Genomic DNA, 26,049 nt, shown 5'->3' with positions numbered 1-26,049 from the left:
GATTTGCCAGTTCACATCACTTTGAGTTATTTCCTGGCAGTTATTGCAGGCTTGGAATACACCCTACAGTTTGGGTGGATTATTTGGTGGGAGAAGTGTTTGTTTTGTATACTTTAAGTAGGATATAGGCAATGGCTAATTGTAGTCCTTAGGTGTTTGCTAATGTCAAACAAATATAGCTCATCACTATTTACAGTCCTTTTACTTATTTATTTTGCAATATGTTAAGCGAAGGTTTGTCATCATATAAATCTCTGAAGTTTTGTTAAAGGGTCAGTTCATTTCATTTTACCATAGTAACCACAGATAGAATTGGAAGACTTCCATGTTTGGAATAACAACTGGAATTTAGTCATCAGTTTCTACAGTGCTGCAAAATGATAGAACATGTTTAGTTTTTAATTCCAAGTTTGAAAGTATAAATCCTACAAAATGGGAAACATTTTGTACCTATTTATTTTTCATTGTAATTGGCTTATTTTTGTTCTTTAAAAAAATTTAACCCCATATTTCCTGCAGCTATATGCCCAATGTTTTAATTGCTGTTTTTCCCTCTTGAGGGTGGAGAGGGGATACAAAGTTTAAAATTATCATGTTAACCAAGTATATTTCTTTGCATTTTTCAGAAGACGGCCAGTATTTTCTAAAGGTTCTCATACCTAGTTATGCTGCTGGATCTATAATTGGGAAGGGAGGACAGACAATTGTTCAGTTGCAAAAAGAAACTGGAGCCACCATCAAGCTGTCTAAGTCCAAAGATTTTTACCCAGGTAGGTGCAATGGTGAAGGGATTGTTTGATAAATCCCCAAGGAAAGAAAGAGAAGATCTACCTGTGCTGTATGTTGTATGGAAAGAAATTCTTAATAGTATAAACTTTATTTATCTATTGTATTTGTGGAAAATTTTAAAGTATATTTCTACTGTTGGTGTTATGTTTTGTTTCAATAATTGATATACTGTGTCTGATTTAGAATAATTACGAGATGAATCTTTTGGGTATTTCTAAATACTTCTTTCTAATTAGGAAGAAACTCTAAAATTTAAAGATAGAAACATGGACAGCTGGCATCAGGAAATAGGGTTCTTTTGAAGTTTTCAGACATCATTGTAATGACAATTAGTCTAGAGTGAATTCAGAAGAGGGGGTAGGAAGGCTTCTTAAAGAATGGACCATTTACTTCTAAATCCATTATGTACCTCTTTCTGCTTCACTGCTTTGTTTGTTGGCCCTGGAGTGAAGTAAAGAGGACAAGTGCTGCCTCTTCAGATTTTTAAAATACTGCGTTTTTAATGTAATTGTGACAAGGAAATATATTATTATGTAAGAAGTAAAGTAATACTTCAAAATTTGTGTTATGAAGAGCTGTATTCGATTAAAATATGTTAACAGTTGTGTGGTACTATAACCTACTGGAAAATGACAAGTTTCCTAGGTGGTATAATTTTTTTTTTTTTTACTTTTCAGTGTGTGTTTTTTATTTCAAGTGTCATATAGTTCTGCGTGTTTTATCTTTTTCTTTTTTATCATTTTGCTACTCAGTATATGGGTTTTAAGTTTAACTGGAAAATCTGCATAATTGAATAGTGTTTCTCTTAGGTAAAACATGAACTGATTTGCTTTTACCCAGGTGTAGCTTCTGCCTTTTTTTTTTTTTTATTAGTTTGCTTTATGGCCATAAAAAATATTTATTCAGTGCTGAGGGGACTGATACTGCTTTTTTTTTTTTCCTGGTAGAAAAGAAAAGCTTATTTACTTTCAATGATGTAATTTCAGTAAGAGTTCTTTAACAGAGGATTTCTTTTTCATAGCCAATTGATTGGTGGTGGAAAATGGACCATTATGCTAGAGAAAGTTTTAGAATGGTTGACAATATCATTTAGTTATATAAGATAAATGTAGTATATTTGGTAAACACTACAAATATTAAACTAAAATGTAATTTATTAGATATTCTGTCCTTCGAAAGTTTGCTCCTGTGAGTGTAGTTTTGTAGATGGCTTTCCTTGTCTCTGAAACTTTCCTTATGCATTAAGAAAGTTTACTAACATATTCACATTTGTATGTTTAAAAGATATATTATGATGAAAAAAATCAATGTGGAATTGTGAAAACCTTAGTACAAATAAAAGCACTCAAAAGAGCTTGATTGCAGAATTAATAACGTGATAGTTCTAGGAAAAGAGCTGCAATGGTAAATTAAATTCACTGTCAATAGATGAAAATGAAATAGCTTTTTTGCATTAAACATGAGGTGGTATCAGATGTGCAGGGATGTTACAGAAAATTGGTGTTTATCAAGGATATTCTAAATAGTAAATTAAATGCCTTTTCATTTGAATATAGTTTATTTTCAGTGGGTTGGAAAGGGTGCACCGAGAATTAGATCTTTTGTTTTTAGTTCACTTAGTTATGCGTATTTTTCTTATTACATTGAAATTGCTTATTTTATTTATAGTTCTGAGACACGTTATTCATATAGAGCAAGAATATCCGTTGGAAAAAAATGGAAAACTGGAATGCGTTGAACAAAATTTTGTGTGTGTAGTGACGTAACCTGATCAAATGCGATTTGAAATGTCTGGATAAAAGAAGGCATATACTCTCTGCCTGTAACAGGTGGAAACCAAGCACACACTGGAATCAATTTTAAGGATAAAATAAAGCCTTGTAATTAATAAGAAGCGGTATTAATTCTGAACACTTTTTATTTAAATGTGATATTAACTAGGTTATTACCTGTTCAGACAGATACATCTCTCTTCTTCTGATAGACTTCAATTCTAATAGTCTTTCTGTTCACACTTGACAACAGCCTGTGGAATTATCTGAGGTCCTGGTATTCTTCAATATAACAGCCTCTGAGCTACTTTCAACTTCTCGTACTCAGATATATTTAAGGGATACTTACCTGCTCATCTCAGACAAAGTAAATTATAAAACTATGATTTATATCGCCGTGTTACAAGTACTTTCTTGTAGGATTATGCAATAATTTATTTGGAAGCCCATTTTTGTGTTTCATATATGTATTTATGACTCCTACTTGATTAGAATGAATATGCCTGATGTTTATTTCATGAAGAATTTTTCTGTTTCTCATTTGGTAAGACAGTGTATTTGGGGAAAAGTGTACTTTGGTTGTATAACCTAATGGATTTTCTCAAATCACCTAAGTTTTGAAACAGAATGTAATTGTGTTCAGAAGGTTTAGTTAAAATACTGATGTATCTAAGACAGATTTTCTTTAGGATATATAATGCAGGGTACAGACACACTGGGGATATTTTAGCAAATTTCAACTCAAATGTATGTCCATTGTTTTTATTGTAGCCAATATAGTCTACTCATATTTATCATATTTGTGCGTTTTGGGATTTTTTGTTTGTTTGTTTTTTGCTCAGCTTGGGTCTTTAAAATATCTTAAGCAACCTTGCTTTTTTGAGTAATTTTTGATACTTATGGTTGAAATCAAGAAAATATTTTATGCACATTAATTGGTATGATTTAGAATTTGTAGAACTGTATATTGTATTGTGTATTTTAGCATGTCATAATAAATAAAATAATTTGGGGAAATTGTATGATGAGGATTGTAAAGTGCATTTTTAAATTACTGTAATCAGAAAGAAAAGATCTACAAGTAGACATGCTTTATTTTTTGCTGTGCTTTGTAATTCATTTATCTTTTTAAAAATCTAAATCTTACAGAATACTACTTACTATCTGTGATTTATGAATATATCTTTTTTTCTTACTTGATTAAACCAGCTTATTTATTTATATATCTTTTTTATAAATAGGTTACCTAAAGTTGTTGCCTTGTAGTAAAAAAACAGCTTTCTCATTTTGGGGAATATATTACTGAATGCATTTTCAGAATGGCGATAGTGTTCTCTTATTCTTTTATTTGGCATCTGAAGATGTATTTAGTTTTTGTTAATAAATAGATTGATTTTTTATTAAAAGTAATGCATGGCTCAGGTAGATAATCAAAAAAACTTATTGAATATGTATTGGTTGGGAATAGTAAAGGATTTATAAAATATATTTTTTCATATGTGCCTTAGATTTTAGAATTTGTAATGTACCTATTGTTATTCCATTGTATGACAGTAGAGATATTCATTATATCAATCAAACAGAAATACTTCACTGTAATCTTAGCATATATTAGTCTCTATCTTACACTGTTTTCATATTTATGGTTAGAAAACTGGATCACATTTGATGTGAAGTATTTCCTTTTATGGTCCTTAAGTTAAAATTTGAACTTATATTCCTAGATTTATCGTAATCTTAGCATTGTCCAACTTAGGTGAGGTTTTTTGTTTTGTTTTTTTAAATCACAAGCCATTTATATGTTAAAATTTTAAAGCTCATGAAAAAGCAGACTGTGACTGAATTTTTCTTTTAGTGAAGGAAATACCCAATACTACCTTAGTTTTGACATGGGAAGAATTCAATGGCCAATTTAACCTCTAGGATCGGGACTGTATAGCATAAGAATGATCATTTTTTGGAAATCAGATGAGTTGATAAAGTTTTAAAATAGATCACTTCTTTTGTTTACATTGTTGAAGGAAGAGTATTATGATATTGGTAGTATAACGGGAGTATTTTAGTTACAGCTTTTAAAAGTTGCAGTCTAAACACTTTGATCTAGATGCAAAGCACCTTAGAAATTTATTGATACATATTTCAAGGCAAAATTAGTAGATAAATAGAGTTGTAAAAAGGAAAAATAAAGTAGTGTAATTTCTAGTATTGTTGAGTTTAATATGATGGTTATCATTACACTATGCTATACCTTTGATTTTAGTGTGATCAAAGAGTTTCTGACACATAATGTGTTTTTCTTTAAATCTTAAACTTGTAATATTTGTCATATTACCTGTTTTGTGGGTTACTTTATATTTTGTCTCTCTATACCCTTAGTTGGAGGAGGAGCCATAATCTTTCACTTAGACATTAATGTCTCCGAAAATTTGCTGTATATTTAATATTTTGTTTCTCATTTTAAGCAATAGGAAATCTTAACATATGAAGGAATGTTACTGGCATAGCACAATATATGTTAAAATTGTAGAGTCCAAAATATACAATTTTGATACTTAATCATGTAAGCAAATATTTTGTAGCACGGGATTTTTAGAAAAATTGAATTAGCATTAGAAATCTTAGGTATTCAATTTATTTGATTTTTTTATTTCATTCTGATGTTATGTCTTCTATCACTGATTTAGTAAGTTGTGGAACATCATTTACACTGTTGGTGTTTTCATGAATTATAATGTATAATGTCACTTTGATATTTGCTATTTGAAGCCTTCTGGATTTTGGAAAAATAGCTCATTTAAATTTGTGACGTTGTAAGGAAATCCATTACGTCTAACAACATCGCCTTGCAAATATCATCCCCAAAAGGTTTCAGGACTAGTTTACAAATAGTGAACACAATTGGTGAAATAGTTCAGTATTTATGTATGGAAGATGTTTTGTCTAATATACAAGAGGAAGAACAATCTGCGTCTTGGGAACTCTAAGGAGTATGTGGTATCACTAAAAACCTGACCAATAAACCACCCATCTTGAAAACTTGTCTATTTTTTAGCTATTTTGTTCTGTTTTGCTTTGCTCTGGCTTAAGAGAATTTTTAAGCTTTTCAATAACACGAATAACACTACTGAACACAATTACGCCACTTGTTACCTAAAATTCAGTACCTAATAAACTATTTTTTAACCGTAGAATTTAGTCTTGGTTGTTTTCAGTTTAGCGGAGTTGTTTTAAGCCACTTTTATGAGCAAGTGCAGCTTTTCAAAATAAAATTGGGGGGACAAGGGTGGGAGATTTGTGCTTGATTGCCATCTCGTTTCCATCTTTGGATACATCTCTAGCATAAAGTTAAACAACATCTGCAGAGATCTGACTGACAAACATCTCTCTGGGACTCATCATTGCAGCCCGCAGCAGGTGCATTCAGCTTGCAGTCCTTTCCAAAAAGAGGTTAGTTTGTTCTAACATTTATCAGTAGACCAGTGGGAGCAAGTGACTAGAGAGAAGAGGTTGGTTGTCACTTGCCCAGTACTGGAATACTACAGGTAATTGGACTGGACTGGTGGGAACCACAGCAGTGTGTGTCTCACATTGCACTGCAGCTGCTGTGGAGCTTAATTAACCTGACCCTCAGAGACTGAAGTGTCATGGTATAAAACACAACATGCAAGAAATGAAGCAGTACTTTTCAGTACTTGCTAATGCTTGAGTTGGTGAAATTTCCATTTTCTTCATCTTGTTCTTAAAAGATGGCATCGGCTTTCCACTTTTTTATATGGAGATATTTAAAACTAAAATGATTTCTATGAATCTGATAGAACCCGCAAAAAAAAAAAAAAAAAAAAAAGAGAGAGAGAGAGATGTTGTATAGAAGTAGAAAAAAACCAAACAAGTCGGAAGTATTTAAATTTCCCTGTTCCACAAGTACATTTTCAAATCAGGAGTGAGCAAAAATAAGTGGAGGTACATTGTAATTTTTTTATTAGTATTATCTTAGCTTAACATTTGTTTATTCTTATAGGAGAAATAACCCATGTAAAATTAAGTTGTATCTTTTTAGCATGTTAGAGGCTTTAGCAAGCAAACTCTGCCCAATGCTTTGAAGTGTTTCAACAAATAAGACAGGTATAGCATAAAAACTCTAAAAAACTTAATCTGTCATTTATTTCTCTTATTTTAAATTTCTTAATCTATTGGAAGACTGACTTCAGAATGCTTCCAAGACATACATAGAAGTTTCTTGTCTTCTAATAGTGTTTCTACTTATTGTAGGGGTCTTATCACATTGCTGTTTTATTAATTGCCCTTGAAAGGAAACTAATTCCTAAGGTAAAAAATGTCTTTAAATTAAATCTGGTAAATTGCTGTACTATTTTAAAACAATTCTGATTTAAAAATATCATTTGGAATCTTGTGAAGGAGTTTTGTAGTTTTGACTTTTCTATTAGTTTTACTAATTTGAATTTTTTGGTCTTTATTGAATATAACCTGTCAATTACCAAAGAGTACTTAAGTTTTGGAGTTTGTACAGATTTTTTTGTAACCTATATGCTTTTCTTGAAAGAATTTTTACCAGTATTGCCAGTAACTATTTGATTCTGAAGTTACTGTTTGCAAGAAGTCTGTTAAAGTTTATTTTAATTAAATTATGAATAGTTAATAATTTATAATTATAGTACTCATGGGAAATAAGATTAAAATAAACATCTCTAGAAGTTAAGAGAATCATTCTCACACTCTTAAACATTTTTCATTTTTGACACCTTGGATAATTGTTTTCTTATCAATATAGAGATGATTCTTTAAAATTTCACATATATACTGTACCATCATTTTTAAATTTTTGATAAGGAAGATAATTGAATAAAAATAAACATTTAGGACTACAAAGTACAAAAAAGGAATATTATTTACACTGACAAAGTTTTTGAGATATTTTCAATATTCCCTGACTTTCAAGCTACTATATGGATATCCTTTTCCATAACAAAACTTGATCATGAAAACACATCATAGCTACACTCCATCATTGATCTTTTGCTGCTTCCTGCAGGGCCTGTCATAGATAGCATCGTTGACAGGACCAGATGAAAAATGAAATCAGTATCTTGAGTTTTTTAACAGCAAAATGATTCAGGTAAGATTATTTGGCGTGGAAAATAAACCATTTTTTTTTTTTTTTACCATTCTTAAACTAATTTTATTTAATACTTGATATTTAAAATTCATATATTTTTTCTCATTTCAAGACCTATTCTATGTCCTACTGATGTTCAGTGGATTTGTAATTTACAATGAATTTTATTCTGAACTCAGTAATTTTTAAATTTTAGACTGTAGTGTTTTTTATTCTCCTTGTGAAACTGAACCACTTTTTGAAGTTTTGAAGAATAATTTTTCTGTTTTAAAGGTTTTTGAGATGAGTTTTCCACTGAAGACTCCGTAATTCCTTTGCAGGAGAAATTTTCACATAATGTACTTATTAATTAAATAAGTCTTCAAATCCTGCATTCCCTCTAGGATATAATAAATGCTGACTCTCAGTTGATTCAATTTTTAAAAATCATTCTTATCTTAAAGAAGAAAGTTGTTTTCATTTAAATTGTTAATAATTTGCTGCTCTAGGAATTAGATTCAGTGACTTTTTTAAGATCCAGTAATTTGGGGGGAAGGGCAGAAAGGAAGGAATTGGGTACATTTTGTTAACACTGAACATAGTGGGAATGTGGTACACGTTTTTGTTATATATTACTAAATATTTTAGAACAATTGTAACTTCTCAATTTTGGTTGTATTCATTCTTGAAATAATTTATTTTTGAAGAGGTTAGTATTGGAAGCAATGAGTTTACTTGGAGACTGTTCATTCACGTGTTTAGTCTTAATTATTCTTTGTATAACTGTTTTTATTTTTCTAAGACTAATTTATGTTTTTTTTTAAAAATCATGAAAGTGCTTTTAAAAAAAAAACCTAGTGTGAAATCTGTCTGGAAGCTTTTCTCTTGTTAATTATTATGTGTATTTATCAGATGCTTCCTGTGAGCCCAGGGGTAAGCAGCTCTTTGGTCACCAAGACTTAGAGGTATTACAAAGCATCTTTTTCTTTGTTAAAGGAATATGGGCATGTTTTACTTTTCCCTAAAAAGTTGTGCTTTAATTGTTGCTGTCTTAAGTTTTAAGTTTTTTCCCATTATATGTCATCTCTGTCAAAGACTTAATGAGGACACTTAGAAGTAGCAAAGAGGCTTTCCATTTGAAGAGATTGGAAAAATCATGGAATTGTGGAACTAGATGAAAGGAATGGATCTTAGATCTGATCTCTTCCAGAATCTCTAACTGTTGAGAAAACCAAGATACCAGCAGATTAAGTGATGTAACTTAATCCTGTACTTTTAAATATGTATTCTGAATTTGTGGTCAAGTTTAGTAGGTACTTCATTCTTTTCTTGTTTTGCTCCACTTTTTTTTTTCCCTTCCCCCATTTTTGGATATGACCCTCAGAGGAAATAGATCTTTACTTTTTTCTCTTTCCTAGTTTTAAAATGCGTGTGCCCCCTCCCCCATTTTGAAAATTAAGTTGAAAGCACATTACGTATTTTAGGACAATTTTTTTTGTTGTTGATTTGCTGTACTGAAGGGCCAAAGACAAGTTCTCTTTAGCATTACCACACATTTAAAAAAAAAAAAAAAAGATGATTATATTTGGTTAGAATATAGCCTGGTCATTTTCTGTTTTTCCATAATTATAGTTTGAAGATGTCAATATTTCAGGGTGATTTGATTTCTACACTTCGTTATTTTTCTTCATTTGCAAAGTTTGTTTTCTTTTTTCTTTTTTTTTTTTTTTTTTTGCTTGCTTTCATTGTTCCTTAGCTCAGTTCTTTTAAATTTCTTTATTTTGGTTTAACAGATTATTGACCTTGATTTTAAAAAAAATGTGTAGACTTTCTAATTCAAATTCTGTTTTCAAGGATATATGTATTTTCCATATTTTTATGACTTTTATAAAAATTTCCTTAAGTATTACGTATTTGGCTGGGTATTCATAACAGTTGGTTTAAAAAGCACTAAATACTATGGCTAAAAAATAAGCAACAGGCTAGTTGTAAGGCAATCTAAGTAAAAATGAAGATATACTATACAAGTTACTAATTTTAAAACGTCACTATTTTCTCTTTTGTATCCATTTCGTTAAATTGGTCTGCTTCTCAGTTAATTAGAGTTCTGATGATGTTTGCATTGTATTTATTGTAAGCTTAAGGACTACTTTCTAACATAATTATAAAAGTACTTAAAGTGATTTCTGAGGATACTTTTTTCTTCACAGCTTTAAACTAAAACAAAAAATCTTTTGTGATGGTCTTTACTTACATTGATTAATTAAATTAAGCTCCATTGGTATGAAAGAATTTATGTCATCCTTCATGCCTGTTGTTAAATGTTCAGTGTACAGCTCAGTGCTGTAAACATAGGTGGTAGCTAAATTTAAATGAATGTATGTAAATGAATAAATGACTGATTTGAGGCTTCTTCTGTGACGTGCTCATGCAATATCCATACAATGGATGGAGAAGGCGTTTTATCTTTAGTTTTTCATTATATTTCTAATTTACCTTGATTGGGGGGTGGTGTGTGTATATAATGTTTATATTTTAGATAAGTGAACTAATGAGTTCAGATATTGAAACAAACCAGAAATGGTCATAGAAGTGTTGAAACAAGTATGGGCCAGGTATTAAGGAAGAAGAGCGGAGTGTGAGAAGGGAGTTTTGCTTTGTATTGAGCATGGCGTCCTGTGTGAGGGAAACTCAAAATCCAGTATTGTGGAGGATACTTCAAGCCATCTCCAAAAATGAGGATAACTTTTAAAATATTCTGACTTAAGCAACTTGAGCTTAATTGATATTTAGTAATCTTTGATTTTCAGGGTATCTCAAGAAAAGTCATCAGCCAGCAGACTGTTCCTTACTTGCACAAGTAGCCATGTGGCAGTAAATAAACTATAATGTGACATAACTGTAAAATCTTATAATGTAGGTATTTTGAATTACTTTTATTAATAAATATTAATTAAGCTCATGTTGCTTAAGTCAGAATAAATGTAACTAAAGTTACATTTTAAAAAATATGATTAATAAATGTTTTATTTTTAATGTATTTTAATGTCTTTTTCACCGCCTATAGTGGTGAAGTTAATATGTATAAATACATTATGATTTTAGAAGCTGGACTATTTTAATTTTCTTATTAGTGAAGGGAAGAAGTATATACCAGCTACATAGTCGTTTAGAGTTTGACTGACTTTAATATCAAGGTGTTAGTATGTGTTACTTTAGTTGAAACTAAAATTTTAGGAAAGTTACTAAATTCAGGCTTCTTTAGTCTTTAAATACTTTTTTAAAAAAATATTTTATTTATTTATTTGGCAGAGAGAGACACAGCGAGAGAGGGAACACAAGCAGGGGGAGTGGGAGAGGGAGAAGCAGGCTTTCTGCAGAGCAGGGAGCCTGATGCGGGGCTCGATCCCAGGACTCTGGGATCATGACCTGAGCTGAAGGCAGATGCTTAACGACTGAGCCACCCAGGCGCCCTTAATTTTTGTTTTTTTTTAAGATTTTATTTATTTATTTGACAGAGAGAAGGAGATCACAAGTAGGCAGGCAGGCAGGCAGAGGGAGAGAGAGAAGCGGGCTCCTCGCTGAGCAGAGAGCCCGATGCGGGGCTTGATCCCAGGACCTGGGATCATGACCTGAGCCGAAGGTAGATGCTTAACAACTGAGCCACCCAGGTGCCCCTTTAAATACTTTTTAAACAGTTAAAATTTAGGGAAATGCACAAAATACTAATGTTTTTTCTTGTATTAGTACATTGAGTTCTGCTACAATAAACCAATGAAAACATCTAAGATTTGGTAGATAAATCTATTTAGTCTTATGCTTAGCCCCCTACATTTTTATAAATTCTATTTTTTTTATTTTTTATTTTTTTTATTTATTTTTTTTTAAGAATACTTTTTTTTTTTTTTAAAGATTTTATTTATTTATTTGACAGAGAGAGACACAGCGAGAGAGGGAACACAAGCAGGGGGAGTGGGAGAGGGAGAAGCAGGCTTCCCGCGGAGCAGGGAGCCCGATGCGGGGCTCGATCCCAGGACTCTGGGATCATGACCTGAGCCGAAGGCAGACGCTTAACGACTGAGCCACCCAGGCGCCCCTATTTTTTATTTTTTAATTTTTTAAAGATTTTATTATTTATTTGAGAGAGAGAGACACAGCGAGAGAGGGAACACAAGCAGGGGGAGTGGGAGCGGGGGAAAGCAGGCTTCCCGCGGAGCAGGGAGCCCAATGTGGGACTCAATCCCAGGGCCCTGGGATCATGACCCGAGCCGAAGGCAGATGCTTAACGACTGAGCCACCCAGGCGCCCCTATAACTTCTATTTTTTTAAAAGCTGGTGGAGAATAGTTAAAATAATTCTATTGTAGTGTTTCTTTACCTGGCTGCTTCCCCTGCTACCACCATGGCCAGATTTTGACATTCTGATGAATGTTTATGTGCTTCTTTTGGGGTTAGAACTAGGTATACAATGCCCTGAAGATCTTATTCTCAAGCAAGGAAGCAATAAGAAACGAGAAACATAAATACCTGGTTATAATAAAGTTTAAAAATGTATAATGATAGAATTATGTCTAGAAGTTGAAACTACGTCTGTCTGTGACCAGATCTTCAGAGGAGAGGGTGGACTTCAAAAAAGACTTCAAAGAGGAGGGGGGTTTTGAGGGTTGAATTGTAACTGGCTGGATGGACAAGAGTGGAAGGTCATTTGAGGCTGAGAGACAAAATATATATCCATGTAGATATGAAAAATTTCTGTTATATTCAGGGATCCAAAAGTAGTTTGGTATTACTGGGATAAAAAGTGGATATTGCTGGGGGCGGGGGAATGGGGATAAGGAGATACTATAGATATTTGTACAGATAAGAGAAGAGGTATTACATGTGAAAAAGATAAAAGTTTGATTGAAAAATACTAATCTTGGATACATTTATTAGCAAGAATTATTTTAAAGAAGAAATATGTGTTGCATCTATAAAATGACTGGCAGTGGTACTGTAATTAAAATTTTTCTTTTTTTTTTAATTTTTTTATTGTTATGTTAATCCCCATACATTACATCATTAGTTTTAGATGTAGTGTTCCATGATTCATTGTTTGTGCATCACACCCAGTGCTCCATGCAGAACGTGCCCTTTTTAATACCCATCACCAGGCTAACCCATCCTCCCCCCCTCCCCTCTAGAACCCTCAGTTTGTTTTTCAGAGTCCATCATCTCTCATGGTTTGTCTACCCCTCCGATTTCCCCCTTCATTCTTCCCCTCCTGCTATTTTCTTCTTTTTTTTTTTTCTTAACATATACTGTAATTAAAATTTATGTACCTATTTGTTTAAATGTAAATAGTGATTCTTGTGCTTTGGAGAAGGATTACCTTAATTATCTGAGCAATAGGTTGAGGAGTGTGACTTTCTGCTTAGGCAATATAAGTAGAATTAAAAAGAAGACTAATTTGTTTAGGAAGGAAAAGACTAAGGGAAAGGTGAGGCAAGCAGGAATTCAGAAAAAAGAGTTGTTAAGAAATATGATGGTTGGGGCGCCTGGGTGGCTCAGTTGTTAAGCGTCTGCCTTCAGCTCAGGTCATGGTCTCAGGGTCCTGGGATCGAGCCCCGCATCGGGCTCCCTGCTCTGCGGAAAGCCTGCTTCTCCCTCTCCCACTCCCCCTGCTTGTGTTCCCTCTCTCGCTGTGTCTCTCTCTGTCAAATAAATAAATAAAATCTTTTTAAAAAAAAAAGAAATATGATGGTTGTCTTTTATGAAGCAATTATGTGCCAAAGGTAGAAGAAAAAAGTTATGGGGACCTAGTGAAGGACAACTGCCAGTGAAGAATGTTGCTGTATTCAGGACCAGTATGGATAGAGATCTGTTTTTGACATTTGTTCACTTTGATATGTCTCTGCAGGTGCATTTAAAGTTAGTGACTTGAATAGTTTCTTTTACTGGTTTGCTTTGGAATCATAGCTATTTAGAATCCTATATCTGATAAAACTTTTGTCATTTCTTAAATTACATGAATATGTAGGCCTTCTTAGCTCTCTTGGCATGTGAACAGATATATTCAGTTTTAGTTTGATGAAAATTTGTGATTTATACAATGTATACTTTCTTTATGTGTGAATTTGATGTCATTTGAACACTAAATATCATAAGAGATATTGGTATGCATTAGGTCAATGAAATGAAAATTGAAATTTCTTATTCATTGTTAGTGGTTTATCTGTTACATAATTATTTTATTTGGAATTTCATTTGATTATTGAGATTCAGCAGGATTCTCCATCACTGATAAATATTTATTTCATATAGGAATCAGTCTTAATCATTACTCTATCAAAATCAGATTAATTAAAAAAAGACTGAAAAGTATCGCACTGTTTTTCCATTTAGAAAATGAGATTAAAAATCTATCTAGCATTTTATACTGATCTGTGAAATTATTGGCTAGTTGTGTAGAGAAACATTAAAAAATTGAACAGCTGAAGTGACATTAAGCACCAGATGGGAATTTGAAATAAAAATATTCACTGTGTAATCTTTATTTAAGTGCTATTCATAATTCAATAATACCAGTTGTATAACTCAAAGTTGAATTCAATACAAAAAGGAAGCACAAGCAAAGTCTCATTGCCTTCAAACTGATACCATATCATGGTATGACATGACTTGTTCTTAAAAGAGATAAATAATATAGGTAAGACAACTGCACACATTTTTTTGCAGAGACAGTACAATACTCTTTGAGAAAAATTTTGAAGAAATTTTGGGTTTGTGAATTGTTTCAAAGTAACATTTATTTAAATTTCACATCTTTTATGAGTTCTGCCTTTAAAATGATGTTCTATTTTGTATTTACGCATATCTTCTAAACTAGAAATTTCCAGCCAGATTTTCTTTACAGTAATATTTTAAATTTCTTCTGAAGAATATACCTATTTTGTTTAAGGAAAGGTATGTTCCTCTGAAAGCTTTATCACATTTTTAGCTACATTGGTGTATTTGACATCTTGTTTAAGAACTAGAATGACTCTGGATATGAAAACACAAACTGTGATAATAAGCTAGATATGCCATATGTGGCAGTTTAGGTTGGCATATATCTCAAATGGCATGTTTAATGTACTGTATTACTAAGATTAGTAATTTTACAGTGGAAGGCTGCTACTTTTATTACATAGGTTCATGCTGGTGGGCTTAGGATGCTGACAGACTCTTTACTTTGTAAATCCCTATTTTCAGCCCTTGTAAAAATCTTTTCACTGTTGAAATGATCTACATGGGATCTGTGTTAGTAACCTACTCTCTGAGGTTTGTGAAAGTTAATGAAAATATTGCAAATATTATGTAGTTTGGCAAATGATTATGAATGTGAATAGCAATCCTTATGTTGTATTTTTGTTAAAGAGTAATAATGCTAATATATTTATATGACAAAAATAGTTTAATGAATAGTTAAGAATCAAAAACAGTGTTTTTATTTTTAGGAAATGTACATATGTTGATAGGAAAAGCTTTGAGGTTCTCTAGAGTCTTGGCAGTGAAGCCATTTGAAGCAAACTGCAATAAATATTGCCCCTTTATGACAAAATACTCAACTTTGAAATCATATTCCAGCTTTTCTGAGCATGGTGTTTTTGTTTTATTTTTTTAAATATTGATTTTATCAAAGGTATTTCTGAAGGGCCTTCAAATAACTTAGCAGACTGCATTAAAAATAAGTAGAAAGTAAAAAAAATAATAATAAAAAATAAAAGTAAGTAGAAAATGCAATGTGATGGGGATAATTTAGGAAATTTAAGGGATAAATAATATAGGTAAGGAATATGTACATTTTTTTGGTCACTCAAAATATGCAGGACAAATGCAATTCTGCTTGAGGAGAATTTTGGAATTGTGGAAATGTTTCAAGTAACAGTTATCTAAATGCGGTATCTTTTAAAGAGCCTGGCTCTGAATTTCTTTATGTGAGTATTTAAACTATCTCTATTATCGTTAATGGGAAAATGATGGTCTTGTTTTTAAAAGTCTAAAACCATATAACTAAAACTTACTTAATAAAAGTAAGTAGTACATAAAAGTAGTTTATTAATCATGGCTTAGTTAGATCTTCATTCTATCACTTCTTTCAATTCTTAAAATCTCAGGGTAGGTTCTTGTTTTTAGCAAGAATTTTTATCTCTGTTTTACAGTTCAGGAAAAATAAGACAGTGAAAGTCAAAATGATTTGATAACAAGTTAATGATGAACCTCTTTGTTTACTATTATTCTATAACTCTTTACGTCATATTACTTATGACGTAAAGAGTTCAGAAATACAGTATTCAAAATTTAAGTAAGATTCACCCAACTGCCGCATTGGTCCATCACTGGAAATAACATTTTTTTGATGGCTTAATAATTTTTCCCTATTCATCTAATAGGGAAATCTTACAAATTTGAATTTTGCCATCAAAAGAAAAACTATAGTAATCAAGCAAAATGGAGACATAAAAACAAGTTTTCTGTCCTGACCAGACCTCTGTAAACATTGAATTTTATGTACTTTTCCATCTTTGTATTGATATAAGATCTCTAAGATAGTTTGAAATTTCATTTTATGAGATTATTTATGTGAAGTTATTTAAATATTCTTAGTTAAGCATTGTACAATTTTGCTTTCACTTTTTAAATCACATAACCAATCTAGAGATTTGTTAAATTATACACAAGGTTAGGAAGGTGTAGTCAAATAACTATGACAATAGTTACTATAATCAAAATTTTTGTGAGGAAAATATGTTGTGGACATTACATAGTGAAGTTTATTAAGAAATTATCCAATCAGTTCAGTGTTTTTTAATGCCTTCTGGGTATGTAGGATAGAGACCCCGAGGGAACATGTGGTAGCAGAGCAGAGTTTGAATCTGGTCTCTGACACTTAATAGCTGTATGATTTTTGTCAAATCATTTAATCTTCTTGGACCTATAATTTTCTCTCATTTTCTCATCTGTGTGATGGAGATATTAGTACCCCTCACATGGTTATAAGTTGTTGGTCCAGGCACCACAAAAGGGAAGATATAAAAGTACGTCACATAATACTTGACATAATAATAAGCATTTTATGACACCATCTTTTTAAATCTCCTCCTTCCCATGTTTGTTACATTTAATAACATTAAATATACAGCAGACATTTTAATGTAAAATAAATTACAAAAATTCCCTAAAAAGGAAAACATTGCTATAAGGATTTTTTCTTTCAAAAAAACTTTTTTTCATAATAACTGATTGTTATTAAAATGCAGGCAATACAGAGAAAGTTAAAGCTAATTTCTCATCCCACCCCTTTAAGATAATTAATATAAATAACTTGGTATATATTCATTTATGACTTTTTATATTTTATATATTCAATTCAATTTTTATATGTATTCAATTTTCACACATATTCATATTTTAATAGATAATTACAAGTGATATTCAATGTTACATATAGGAATGAGTTTTTAACACATCACTTCTGTTGATTAATGGAATGTAGAACTTCTTAATTCTCTAAGGTGTCCTTCCAGTTGCAACTATGTAGGTATTTTATGTGAATATTTTTATGTGCATAGCTTAAAAATGTGTTCTGTCATACCCCTGAAGATATACAGAGCTTTATTGTTTGTTTTTTACCCATATCATCGACCTGAAAACTAGGGATATGAATTTATAATATTGAAGCATATTATAATCTCATATGAAGCATATGGGCTTCTTTGTATTTAAGGCTCTTGAAAATTAACATAATTTATTAATCTTTCTTCATCTTTGTACATTCAAATATAAAACATTAAAGATATTGATCAGAGCTTTAATAAGAAATCAAGTGGCGTATAGAATATTAAATACTTCTGTCACGATTTTTTCAAGATACCAAGACTTCAGAAAATCCTTTCCCTATTAGTCAAAAAGAGAGTCATAGTGTATTAAATGATGAAACTAGATGTTTAATATAGGTGATAATTCATAAGACTTATTTTTCAGCTTTTTTTTAAGCTTAAAAAATTTTTTAATTGTTTCTATAAAACACTTTAGTTCATGTTCCTGCAACTTCCTTGAAAGATCCAATAAAATTTAGTGGTAAACTAAGAGTATGTTTTGGGGTCATGGTTTATTACTTTCCATTCCTTAACAAGTATTCATGACTCATCACAAAAATTCTTGATTACCATTATGGTGAAAGTTTTTTATGATATGTTTATTTTGTTACAATTAGTGTATAAACTTAATGTATTCAAATGCCTTATATTAAATATTATATATGTATCAAAAATTTAAGGTTTATTTAATGCCATAGCAAGAACAACTGTAGATATGATTTTTTTTGAGTGTGAATGTGCCTTTGAGGACAATAAATGTAATTAAAATTAGATTGATTCTTATTGCTTTGTGGAAAATATAATATCTTAGTGAATATCTAGAGTAAATTCAATTATATATTTAGAATATTACACCTTTGAATATGTAAGAATACAAAATGTTCTAGGAAAAAATAAAGTGAGAAACTTTATTAAAGGTCATTTAATTCCAGAATAATTAAATATTGTGGGCCTAATCTTTAGAGGGATGGATTTATTCTTAGATACTTAGGACATGTAGAGATATTCGGAGTGTTTGAAGTCTGATTAGATTGAGAGTAATATTGAAAGTTGGCAGTTCATAGAAGAGGAAGCTGAATTAGTCTAGGGTAGAGATGACTGAGGCTTATCTCTGATTATATTAGGGTATGGTTTTAGGAATTAGAGAAATTTGAGATAGTTTGTGAAAGCTGAAAATAGCCCCAACATCCTTGTCACTTAGAACTTTCACTCTTCTTTGGAACTAAGGAGGCAGGCTACACAATATATGATGAATTTAAGTATTAATTCTAAAACTTCCTCTGTCATCCTGATTGATGATCTGATGTCCTGTGTAACTGAGAAAATAAAGGTAATTAAAAGAAATTTCATGAGCTCCTACCACCAGATCTATCTACCTAACTATATCAGTACCTTCGTAGTCTGTATTTTCTCTTATTCTGATAAACTGTCCCTGCTCCTAGAAAAGCCTAATCCTTCACTTTTATTCTAGATTTCATTCCCTCTTAGCTACTCAGAATGTTTTAGCAATTCTTTCTTTTCTTTCTTACATTATCACTATACCAGTCAACAGCAGTTGACAGTGATCACTGTCTTCTCTGAAGCATTTCATTTTGCTTCCAGCACACCTCTGCCTCACTGATTGCAGCCTCAATTTCCTTGGCTGGGTTCTTATTTTCCTGAGCTCAGTCCTTGGATTGCTCTCTACTTTTTTCTATACATATTTACTCCCTTGGTGATCCTATTCAGTGTCATGGCTTTAAATAACCATCTGTTTTTCCATGACTACCAAATGTTTATATCCATTCTGGACCTTTCACCTGATCTGTAGACTAATGATGCAGTTAGCTACTTGATATCACTTGTATGTCTAATAAATATGTTAGAATTAAATATTATGGTCTTTCAAATACCTAAATCTACTTCTCCCACGATCTTCTCCATCTTAATTGCAACTTCATGCTTACAGATTCTAAGGCCAAAATTCTTGGAGTCATCCTTACTTTCTCTCTTTCTATCAAACTTTACATTTAATCCATCGTGATGCTAATTTTGTTCAATATATGAAAGCGAAAAGCACATATTAAAAACAAATAAATGTTGAAAAAATGCATTCTGCTCTGATTAGCCAGGTACAGAATCAACTAAAGATGTGGTTGGCTATGGATTCATTGTTAAAACTCTGGAGAGTGGCAGAATGTAGCTTGTCCTAGTTACTGGTTGACCAGACTCAAATTGTTTATAATTTCAAAAGATAAAGCAATGGGAAATCTAGATTCATGTTTAATTTTATGTTATAAGGAAGTCTATAGGAAAGAATCTGTATTCTAAGGAATATCAGTATCAGTATATCCATTATAGTAACATAAATATTTTATATACCTGCAAGAATTAATTTTCAAAGAATAAATATGAACCAGTAGAATTAAGAAAACTCTAAATACTTCCAGTTCATTGGATTGTATCAGATTGAAATGTATTGATCCTTGAGGGCACAGTGAGCTTAAAATGCAAACTGTTAGGTGATATATATACACGTTGTGAATGTATACTGAACTACTTGGAATATTGTGCTAAATCAAAACTTCATCTCCTTTGAGGGTTATACCTTAAAGAAGTTACACACCTAAAAAAATAATCTGAGTGGTAATTGTTTTCCTATAAAATATTTTGAGATACTTTTATGCTTCTCAACTAGGAATTTCCTCATTTTACCGTCCATGAAAAATTATTCTAGTTAATGGACTTCATTTCTCTTTCTAATTTAAATCAATTAGTTTTTACTTTACTATTTTATGTTTTTCATTCTGAACTAAGTTATTAAAGGAAATTGCATTATTTCACACACAAGGAGAAAAAATAATTGAGTTTTTATAGCACCAATATATTTTTAATAAAGAATTACATAATAATTTTGACTTCTTTTCTAATTATACATTTCATTGGTATGTCTTACTGGCAAAATATATTTGATCTCTGGAAATAATCTGCCAAAATAAGACAAAATCAATCTGGATACCTGTCAATATATATTCAGTAGAGGAAGTTCGTTTAGTCACTATCATAAGAAAGGAAAGCTGGTGGTTGTGGCCTCCTGGATTACAAGGGGCAAGAACGTGTGTATGAATTTGATTTCATTTTGAAGTTTAACATTGAAATTTAATTCTGTGACTCAAAATTATGCCTTAAGGTTTGTGACTTAAAACATTTTATTTCTGCATGCTTATTAATTACATGTTTCTTTCTTAAATCAGCCCTTAGTATTAGTGTTCATTTATGTGAGATGTGAGTTTGCACATCATTCTTACATACTGTTTGGAAATATCTATATTATACTATTTTCACACAGCTGATAGAGATTTTATACAGATTTTTCTGATTCAAAATCCCATTTTCTTTTTACCGTATCCTATTATGATGTCAAAAAATCCTTTCAGTGAAAACAATTTTCCCGTAATTGACTCGTTTTTAAAGTTTTTTTAATTGAAATTTTATTTTTAAAGTGTTATTACATGATTGGTTTCAACATATTCAAATCATGCTTTTAATTTTCATCCTTGCAAAATAGTTTTAAGGTTTGCAAATAAAGCATATTTAAACTATGGTTATGGTTATATTTAGAAAGTTACATATAAGTAGGAAATATAACTTTGGAATCTTAACGTAATTCCTGATTCATAATTTTTCATGTTATTTCTTTAAATTTGGTGTTAACTAAGTTAAAGATCTAAAGTAAAGATTTATTTATTTATCCATGTATTTAGCTAGCAAATATTTATTAAGTGTGGGTTATGTAGTGGGCATTTTGCTATGTACAGAGATATTTAAGACCAAATCTCTTCTCAAGAGAGAAGATAAACCATGAAGCAGGAGTGTCAGGCAAGGGCTAGAGGGCATTTTGTCTATGTCAAATAATTTGGACTTTTATTTATTTTAAATCAGATTACATTTACAATATGTTAAAACAACTTTCTAAATCACTAGTTATTATATATTCAAACCTACATGGATGATCAGAACTCCAAAATGGTAGGGGGTATTTGCAGTTTTCAGAGAAATATTTAGTTAGAATTTACCTAGAAGATATTTGACAATACAGTTAGGATTTTTTAATATAAAAAGCCATTATGTTTGGAGTAGCTGGTTAACTTAAAAATTTTGAAGTTATTAAGTAACTATTTTCTGATAATATTTTTCAGTTTTAAGTAACCACTTATTCCTGTGGCTCTGTTTAAAGCTGTAACCCAAAGTTATTTGCTGCAAAATATAGTTTTATATTAAGACTCTGTTAAAGGGAAGGATGTGTGTGGAAACTAACAGAATGAAATCATTTGAAATTAAAACTGGATGACATTTCCAAGGAAGCAATGAATGTGCTACACTCTACACAAATCATATCATTGCTGTTTTACCTTTTCCAATTTTATGGTATCCATTTCTGTTCTTGAAAATCTTTAAAAATGTGCAATCCTTGTTTTCTTGAACTGTCAGTATTTAAGATATAAGTGATGTCGCTCAGCCTCACACTTTTATTGTCATCCACTTTATGTACTTTTGCTCTGGAGTTGCTGAGCATCCCTGCATAAAAGACTAAAATTGGACCAATTGTTTCTGCTATTCAGTCTAACATATATTTCCAATTGAGCCAACTCTTGTTTTTATCCTTTCAGCTATCTCTATTTAGCTTTCTATCCTGTGCCTACTTTTTAAACTTTTCATCTTTGTCAACCCAGAAATTCACCCCAACACCTTCATACTCTGTAAATGAACTTGCTTCAGGTTCCTTAGATCATCTTCAAGGACCTCCATCAAATTCTTTTATACTTCATATAACTCTATAACTTTGCCTTTAATCTTTGCCTACATTTATCTCTTGAGAGGGAATTCTCTTCATCTTTTGAGGCTATATTTTATCTTGTTTCTTTTTACCCTTTTTAAACTCTTGTTATATTATCTCATTCTTCGGATCTTTTTATTTTTTCATTAGATCCTTCTTTTTGGCTTAGGAATATGTTCAGTTCTTATTTATCTTAAATTACAAAAGACTAAATCCTTTCTTTGATTCTGATAATTCTCTTACGGTTACTGCTTCCCTCCCCTCTGCAGATTTCTTGAAAGCATAGTCTCTATGTTGAGTTTCAATTTTCTCAGCATTCTTCTACTCCTGAAGTTACTCAGTTCTCTTAAAGTTTTGTTATCTCTTGGTTCTTCAACTCACTGGACTAATTTTTTCAGTCATCTAGTCATCCTCTTAATTTTCTGGAGCATTCCATGTTGATAAGCACTCTCTTTTTACTTTTCTTCCTTTGACTTTCTTGACATTGTAAGATCTCATTTCTCTTTTTTCTTTCTAACTGTACCTTCTTAAGCATTTTGATGAGTTTCTCTTTTTTTTTTTTAAAGATTTTATTTATTTATTTGACAGAGAGAGACACAGCGAGAGAGGGAACACAAGCAGGGGGAGTGGGAGAGGGAGAAGCAGGCTTCCCGCGGAGCAGGGAGCCCGATGTGGGGCTTGATCCCAGGACCCTGGGATCATGACCTGAGCCGAAGGCAGACGCTTAAACGACTGAACCACCCAGGTGCCCCGATGAGTTTCTCTTTTAAATCATCCCATCAATATAGTAGTTACATTAGATTTTGCCCTTGCCCCTGTAGATGCCTCTGACTTTAATTATAATTTTCATTTAGTTCGTTCTTAAGTCCATATGGTTAGCTCAGAATGTTTTGAACTTTTATTTATAGAACTCTCATCATAAATTTCATGTATTTCAAAACAAATCTGGTTATTTAAACCTTATTTAAAATCTTTCTATAAATTACCTTATCCTCAACATACAAGTTCCTTAATATGGTTCACATGATTTGGCCTTTTACTCTTCTTTCCAGAGATGGTTGGTTTTCTTTCTGTATTAACCCCTTTATATTAAATGAAACACACACACACACACACACTCACACACACCAGTATTCCTATGTACCATTAAGGTTCCAACTTGTATATTTCATCATCTAGGAAGTCTTTCCTGACCATGTAAATCTAGTTAAGGGACCCTACTTTTGTGCTCATGAAGCATTCTGTACTTCTCTACATTCATTGTAATTGCAAATCTTGTCTAGCACTGTAGACTACTAGCTCAATGACAATGAAGATCATATCATCTTTATTTACAGTTTATCCCTAATATTTTAACATGGGTTCTTAAGTGAAAAGGTAGTCTCTTCTTTTGAGTACCCTCAGTATGTAGAGATTATTCCCTTGTTTTGCAACACTACAGAGGCAGGGTACTCCCAAAAGAGAAACTGTTTGACCTCAGTTGTTTTCTCTCTCTTTAGAATGGAAGGATACTTATTTCCTCCTTGTTCCCTTCTTTGAGTCCTAGTTTCCAAATCGCAGGCAATAGGAAAGGTATCATTAATCATTCTATTACATATGTACCAAAAGCTTTTATCCATATTGGTCTCTAAACCAAAATAACACATCACTAGTCATTGCTTTCTGCTTCACCAGTCTGTAAGTCAAGTCTGTGGGTTGATAGAGAGGAAGGGAGATAACAAATTCTGTGACCCATCCAGTTCTACATATAGGTGGATAGTAGACAATACTTTTGTTATGCATATTTATAATCTGTGAAAGGAACAATTTCACAGAATTTAGGAGGATTAAACAAGGGAGAACATAAATGATACATTGAGGGGCACCTGGGTGGCTCGGTCGGTTAAGTGTCTACTCTTGGCCCAGGTCATGATCCCAGGGTCCTGGGATCGCGTTCCGCATCAGGTTTCCTGCTCAGCGGGGAGTTGCTTCTCCTCTCAGTCCCACTTGTGCTCTCTTTTACTCTCTCTCTCAAATAAATAAATAAAATCTTAAAAAAAAAAGAAATAATAATTTGTATATTTTAGTGAGGTAGAAAAGTATTTCCTCCTGTTATCTTGTCTGGCATTTACTTCTGTAGATCCTTTAAGGTGAAGAACCAAGACTGGAAGGTATAAAGTCATTAAGTAATGAAAACACTGGACTCTTATTTAAGTATGTATTGAATCAGAACTTCAAAATTATTTGGGCTTATTTGTTGAAAGGGAAGATCCACACAAAGAAATAGTATACTGTTAAAAAAGTAAAGATTTGAGACAATCTGGGACTAATTCTTTTCAAATAGAAAATTGCTTCAGGCTATTCTCCCAAGTATTACAGTAATTGAAATTGGGTGTGGTAATTATTTGTTATTAATAATGGGCAAGTTTTACATCTTCATTTTTGTCACTTTGAACTTTCTGATAGTTTGTATATCTAGATCTGAGGCTTATTCAGTTACTTTCCATGATAAACAGAGTTTTCTAGATAAAGCAAGTAAGATTGTGAGGCAAATGGAATTTTTAGAAATTACATTGGAAATATTCTTTAACACTCAAATATATCATTCTTACCCACTTTTCGGTCTTTGTTAATATTTTAATCATCTGGTTTGTTGTCAAGAAATGTGATTTAATAAACTGCATGCAAATGCAAACTATAATTCAGGCTTTTAAATAATTCAGATTCCTTGCTCATTTAATCAAAATGTTTGTATTTTGGGGCAGAAAATGGAGAAGAAATGAATTAAAATGTATGATATTCTATATGTAAGATACTTTGCTCGGTTCTTTAATTTCAGTTATTTTTCATTTTGAGAAGGGCTGTTTGATTCTTTTTCAGATCTCTTTGCTGATATGTTTGCAAGACTGAATACTTATTTTAAATTCTCTGTGATAATTCTGCTGTCTCTTGTTTCTTTCTGCTGATTCTCTCTCATGTAGCCATGCTTCCTTGTGCACTTTGTGAATTTTTTGTTGTTGTTAATTTTTCTTAACCATTTATTTGGGAATTTTTTGAAAACTTGGATAAAAGCGGTACCTTTCAGAGTGGCTGAATATATACAATGTATTTTTATAAGATCCTGTGGTCACTGCTAGTTGGAACAACTTGAAACTGAATTCAGACGGAAACCTGCTTGTAAGGTATAAATTCAGGCTGAAAACCTGCTTGAGGGTGGACTTGTAGTTATGAATTCCTAGAGATTTTTATTATCCTCTTTCCAAGTGTGTATGTTGGGGGAGTTGTCATAGTGAAAAGATGTTTCTGTTTAACACTTAAAATGATGGCATGGCACATTGGTGTCAGGGTTATTGGGGACCCTCTTAGTAGGCTGCCCACCTTGAACATACTCTATGCTTTTTATCCTAATCTTTACATTCAGGAAGATAAAAAAAAAAAAAAAAACAGAAGCTCAGATTACATTGGTTCATCAAATGTATTCAAGGTAAATATTCTCTCAAATGCTCTACTTATTCCTCTGGGTTCCTGCATTCATTTAGTTCTTGAATTCAATATTTATTACTTTCTTGCCAGCTAACAAATACCATTGAATAATGTGTTAATATTTTTTCCCAATATATTTAGATGTTTCAGGCAGAAAGACTGGTCTGGTTATCTAACGTATTATATAGCCAAACATAAAAGTATGCTAGATTTTTTTTTTTTTACAAGATTATCTTACCTGTTTCTCCCAGGTACTCTGGTAGTCTACGTGTATTATAACCATTTCAGAAATGAGGTTGCCTGCCCTAAGTCAAGCAGCTGGTAACTGAAGAAGATTACTCTGTACACAGATTGATTGGTCTGACTCCAGAGTCCATGCTCTACATTGTACAGCACTGCCTACATGTAAATTCTTCACCTACAAATATTTGTTCTAAATAACATTTATTTTGTTGATCATTGGTGTCGTATATGAGGA

General features: G+C 31.8%; 1 protein-coding gene across 5 annotated transcripts in view; it reads left to right on the top strand.

Annotated features, from left to right (window-relative positions):
• NOVA1 (NOVA alternative splicing regulator 1) overlaps positions 1–26,049 on the top strand; it is a 152,001-nt gene that overhangs the window by 1,369 nt on the left and 124,583 nt on the right. For 4 of the 5 annotated variants that reach the window (XM_032404859.1, XM_032404857.1, XM_032404856.1 and 1 more), the window contains exon 2: positions 627–770. In XM_032404859.1, the coding sequence (XP_032260750.1) occupies positions 627–770 (144 nt within the window). Of the gene's footprint in view, positions 1–626; positions 771–26,049 lie in introns of those variants that run through there. The other variant, XM_032404860.1, reaches the window with a different exon arrangement.

The sequence above is a fragment of the Phoca vitulina genome, unplaced genomic scaffold, assembly GCF_004348235.1.
Source record: "Phoca vitulina isolate PV1807 unplaced genomic scaffold, GSC_HSeal_1.0 scaffold7, whole genome shotgun sequence".
In the NCBI taxonomy this organism is placed as follows: Eukaryota; Metazoa; Chordata; class Mammalia; order Carnivora; family Phocidae; genus Phoca; species Phoca vitulina.
Note: the sequence above shows the minus strand (reverse complement) of the source record. Positions and strands in the feature narration are given on the sequence as shown.